This window comes from Azolla caroliniana, unplaced genomic scaffold (genome assembly GCF_043228905.1).
Source record: "Azolla caroliniana isolate FFs.n. ecotype wild unplaced genomic scaffold, voAzoCaro1.0.p SCAF_6, whole genome shotgun sequence".
Lineage (NCBI taxonomy): Eukaryota > Viridiplantae > Streptophyta > Polypodiopsida > Salviniales > Salviniaceae > Azolla > Azolla caroliniana.
In genome coordinates this window covers 12,185,506-12,190,204 of record NW_028230441.1, presented here as the reverse complement: position 1 = coordinate 12,190,204, position 4,699 = coordinate 12,185,506, and the positions used below count along the sequence as shown (strand labels likewise).

General features: G+C 37.7%; 1 protein-coding gene across 2 annotated transcripts; it reads left to right on the top strand.

Annotated features, from left to right (window-relative positions):
* The first annotated feature begins 835 nt into the window (after positions 1–835).
* LOC147863103 (uncharacterized) lies at positions 836–4,147 on the top strand. Of its 2 annotated transcripts, none has more exons than XM_087321907.1 (5): positions 836–1,335; positions 1,667–1,828; positions 2,586–2,828; positions 3,041–3,200; positions 3,789–4,147. In XM_087321907.1, the coding sequence occupies exons 1-5, from the start codon at positions 851–853 to the stop codon at positions 3,789–3,791; spliced, it is 1,053 nt and encodes a 350-aa protein (XP_087178033.1). In that variant the 5' UTR covers positions 836–850; the 3' UTR covers positions 3,792–4,147. The 2 variants fall into 2 exon arrangements, with proteins under 2 accessions (XP_087178033.1, XP_087178032.1); XM_087321906.1 differs by having other exon boundaries at positions 3,041–3,206.
* The last annotated feature ends 552 nt before the right edge of the window (positions 4,148–4,699 follow it).

Here is a 4,699-nt window from a genome sequence, read left to right as displayed (position 1 = left end):
AGAGAGAGAGAGAGAGAGAGAGAGCATATAACAATAGAAGGAAGTAGGGGTTTTGTAAAATTTTCTTACAAATGTTCATGTTATACAATTGGGTATGTGATGATTTTTTTCTTTTAGAATTTGAAAGAGTTCTGGTTGACATTAACTGTGATGTGATAGGGAATTGGTGGGTTAAAATTTAAAAAATTCTGGTGAGGATAATGAGGAGGAGGAATTTTTTTGGGATAGGGGTTAAAAACTTTGCCAAAATACAATGGTGCCTCTTTGGAGTCTAAATAGAGAGAGATACAAGACGTTCATTGGATTTGAGCATATATATATATATATATCATATATGTATGTATATAGATAGATAGATAGATAGATATAGAGTAGTAACTAATCTTAGTCATTCCATTGACTTCAGCATGTTTTATAGCAGCAACGACGGCCACACAACACACAAAAAAAGGGAAAGGAAGGAAAGGAAGGAACAGAGAGGCAAGAGGCGAGGAGACAAGACGTGGAGCCCCCACTGGGGAGCAGACAGAAATATGCCCGACTACATACATGTTGATGAGTGCTCTGATCCCTTCCTTCTCAATGATTCATAATCGATTGCTTTGGTAGCAAGCAGCAGCAGCAGCAGCAGGTCCAGTCCAATCCAGTCCAATCCAGTCCAGTCCAGTCCAGTCCAGTCCAGTCCAGTCCAGTCCAGTCCAGTCCAGTCCAGTCCAGTCCAGTCAATCATAAAGTCTCTCTCGTACAGTGTCTGCATAGAGCAGCATATTCAGATACATACTCTCTGTGGGAATATTATATACCAAGACCTGCAGGGGAGGAGTACAAGAAGATCAGAGAAGACTGAAGAATGTCAATCACTGATTCTTCTACCCCGCGAGAAAGCACCCCCCACTTTCCCAAACCCCCCTCCGCCCCCGACTACATCACTGTCTCCATCATCTCTGCGGGCGGCTTCCTCATGCTATTGGGTAACCTCGTCCTCTTCTATTACCGAGGATACCGCCCGATCAAGACCAAAAGCTTGCCCCTCACTCTCCTCAGCTCCATCGGTGGCTTGATGTGGGTCCTCTCCAGCCTTATTGTGAATAACCATTTTGCTAGGAGCCGACATTCGGGCCTCGACTTATGCATTCTTTGGACCTTTTGGATCCAAGCTTGCTTTGGATACTCTCTTTGGCTCAATTGTTTAACGGTTCGGTTTTTCACCCTATATCAGATCTTTGTATGGAAATCGTTGACTTGTATCCATGAATATGTTTTTATTCTGCCACTCTCGCTCCCTTTCATCACCTTTGCAATCGCCGCCACCATAAAAAGCAAAAAAGTGCTCAAGTAAGTGGTCGTCCTCGTCCTCGTCCTCATCATCGTCACTCTTGTTTAGTAGACCTTTGAAACATTTTTTGAGGAGAAAAGGGTGCCTATAATGATGCTTTTAGTTTGATTGATGCTTTGTGAGTTGGTTTGAAGGTAAAAGAAAGGGTTTTGTAGTCACATAAATTAAATTATTGATGCTAAACCTCAGTGGTGAAGTGAAAATCCACAACACAGAAATTATTTACAAAGAAATGATCAAACCAAATTTGAATTTGTGTGTGTAAAGATAGATGTTTATTTAAGTATGGAATTAATCAAGTGTATTTTTGTGTGTGTATTTATGCATCAGGTTTGAAACCATGCCAGGAGATCCGAATAAAGGACACTGTGTATTTGTTTCCAAGCCGGTATGGGTTTTTGGGATGGTGCTTCTTCAGTTTATAAATTATCTTATTTTAATGGGTTTCGGATTCAGACTTCGGAACACCATGGCTCAGTTTAATGAATACAGGTGTGTATTTGGCAGCCCATGTACTTAATAGAAAAAAAAAAAAAAACACTGTTACATTAAGAATGAAGGATTCAGGTTTTATCAAAAAGGAATACAAACATTCATTTCATGGTCTTGGCCTATTATTCAAGTAGTAGTTGTGTTCTTTCTATTTATAGGACATTCATATTGATGGAAATTGCTTTCTTCGTTTGTCCCCATAGAATCTTGGGCTCATTACATCTGTACTATGTATATCCCTTCTCTTCATCGTGTTGATGACGGTCCATATTAATTTGTAGTAGTGAATTAACTTACACCTCGCAAGCATGTCTCATTCCTATGTAGAGAAGACAAAAAGAAATACGAGACTTTTTCTTGTAATTTAAACGTAAAACTACATCCAGTAGATCTAAAAATTGATCCAGCATTAAAAACCAATCTACTACTACTACAGAGATTGTGCCTGAAATTCCTATTGACCACAATCATCATGTCAAACTGAACTTAGTGTTTCATGCCTGAAGCAGAGCAGGATAGTGTTGAAACGAATTAACCGAATGTTAATCCTAACTGTAAAGCTTCTGCCTCAATTTGATCACAAGCTGATGTACATGCTTGCAGAGTTACTGACAGCCATTTCATTTCTTTCTGTCATCATTCTTTGTTGTTTTTGCAAGATCAATGTGTACATGAGATGCCACAAACCGATTAATATCTAAACTTTCTTCCATATATAATATGATCGAACATCAAATCTAAACTGTCCGTCTTGCAGGGTGATTCGGAGGTGTGGTGTGCTCTCAGTTTTCCTGTTCCTCTTATCTCTGGTAACTCTTCAGACGGATGTATATAATGAATCCACCGGTCGGTGTTTCTTATCTATAGCTGCAGCTGGTGTTGTTTTCTATGCCTTCTGGGGCAGAAATGGTGTTGTCATATATAATGTGATATTTAATCGGGATGCATATTTGGAGAAGTTCAATGATGAGCTCAGAAGGTTACCTAGTGACCTTGAAAGGTACACTACCTTTTGCTCAACTAATATATGCTTCTTTATTCTCATCTCAAATAACAAAACTTATCTCTTCTTCTCTTTAGCAAATTGAATTGGAAGCCTGACATTTGAGTCATCATAAACTCTGAACTTGAGGATTCAGATTCCCGTCTTTCTTCATTTTTTTGCTGTTTTGTGGTAAAAAACTGTCATATGGCTGGCATGCTCACTTGTAGGACACAATCATCCGGCACCTTTTTGAAGATGGAAACACAACTAAACAAGGTCAGGAGAGAGGCACAGGAATACGAACAAAAGATAAAGGAGCTTGAAGAAGAGGTGAATGCTTTGGAAGTGCAGTGTGATGCATTGGAGCACAAGCCTTCAACACTTGGTGTATGTGTACATTCTCTCTTCGCAAATCTGTATTGATTTCTTAGTTTTACTGTCTAGCATTTGCCTCATACAAAATCATGATGCCATGATTGCTTTTCCTCAATGGTTTTCTTCAACCCTGTCTGGGTGGGGTTGTGGCAAGAAAACAACAACTCAAGATCAAAATAGAGATGTTTTTTTTTTTGTGATACCCATGACCTTAAAGCTTAGAAAACACACTATTAGCTACCTAACTATCTATCTATACAATTTCTTTGACATTATTTATATGCAATGCTTTCATATCCTGCTTTGACGCACGATGCCTTGTTTTGCTTTACAGTTCTGAGTAGAGTAATGGCATTCTTGATTGGCCCAGAAGTAAAACCAAGGAAATTTATTACAGTTTTAGTTTCTTTTGTCTGGGGCATATTTTAGTTAAATGTTTTAAGTTAACCTGGCATACTTTGCAATTGCGTGTTTTAAGCTGTCTTGTAAGGGCCTATCAATACTGGAATGTTTTCAATATATTTTATGGCTGTGAAAATTTCGGGTTGATTCTCTAGACAAATTAAATGACATTTGATTTGTTTCCTTTCTTTGTTGCAGTGATAACGTATACACTTGGTGAAGAAAGGTATTTCGATGATTTCTTTCTTTTTCCTAAAAAATGAAAGTGTTTCATTGAACACCTCCTTGTATTGTATATACTTCATTCTTTTGACCCTATGTAGGACCGACCATTTCCTTTATCGACATTATTGAGTGTAAAGATCATATAACTGAAGGAAATAGTCTGTTGGTATATACGAGTGCTTAACATAATGCCAGTGTGATGTGGGAGCTCATATCCTGAGAAGATGTGGCAATCATTCACTGTTGATGATTCTACTATGCATTTGTCGACTCTCTAACCATCCAACCTTCTCTAAGTTCTTCTTTGTACATGAAATAAGATTTCATTTCCTCATATTTATATTTTGAATCTGAAACAATAGCAAACAGATAGCACACTTACATAACTTTTGCAACATATATGAATGTGTCCCCAAATGTATAACATGATCATCCACTAAGGCTTAAACACAAGAATTTCTTGATGGTAAAGAAATCCCATCTAATACCCAATCCAATGCTGACTAATAATGAAAATGTATTAAAAGAGGGCAGTTAATCATGCAAACAAGAAAAGACTGAAAGTGCATCCTTGATGAACATATTTACGAATAGTAATCGACTCAAGGGCGAGCACAAGTAATGAATTACATGATTTCCTATATCCCAAACACAGATGTTAGTAGCTTATTTGACATGCTCATGAATATTCCAATCTGAATGAAATAAATGCGTGAAATGATCCTCACATTCTCAAACAATGATATGTGGATCAAAATAATCTAATTGCCCAAATATACTCTTAGCCATAGTACATTTAACACAGGTCTCATGAAGAGAATTGAAGAAAGAATGTGTTTTGACAATTATTATCCATAACCACTTGCTTCAACTTATGCTCACAA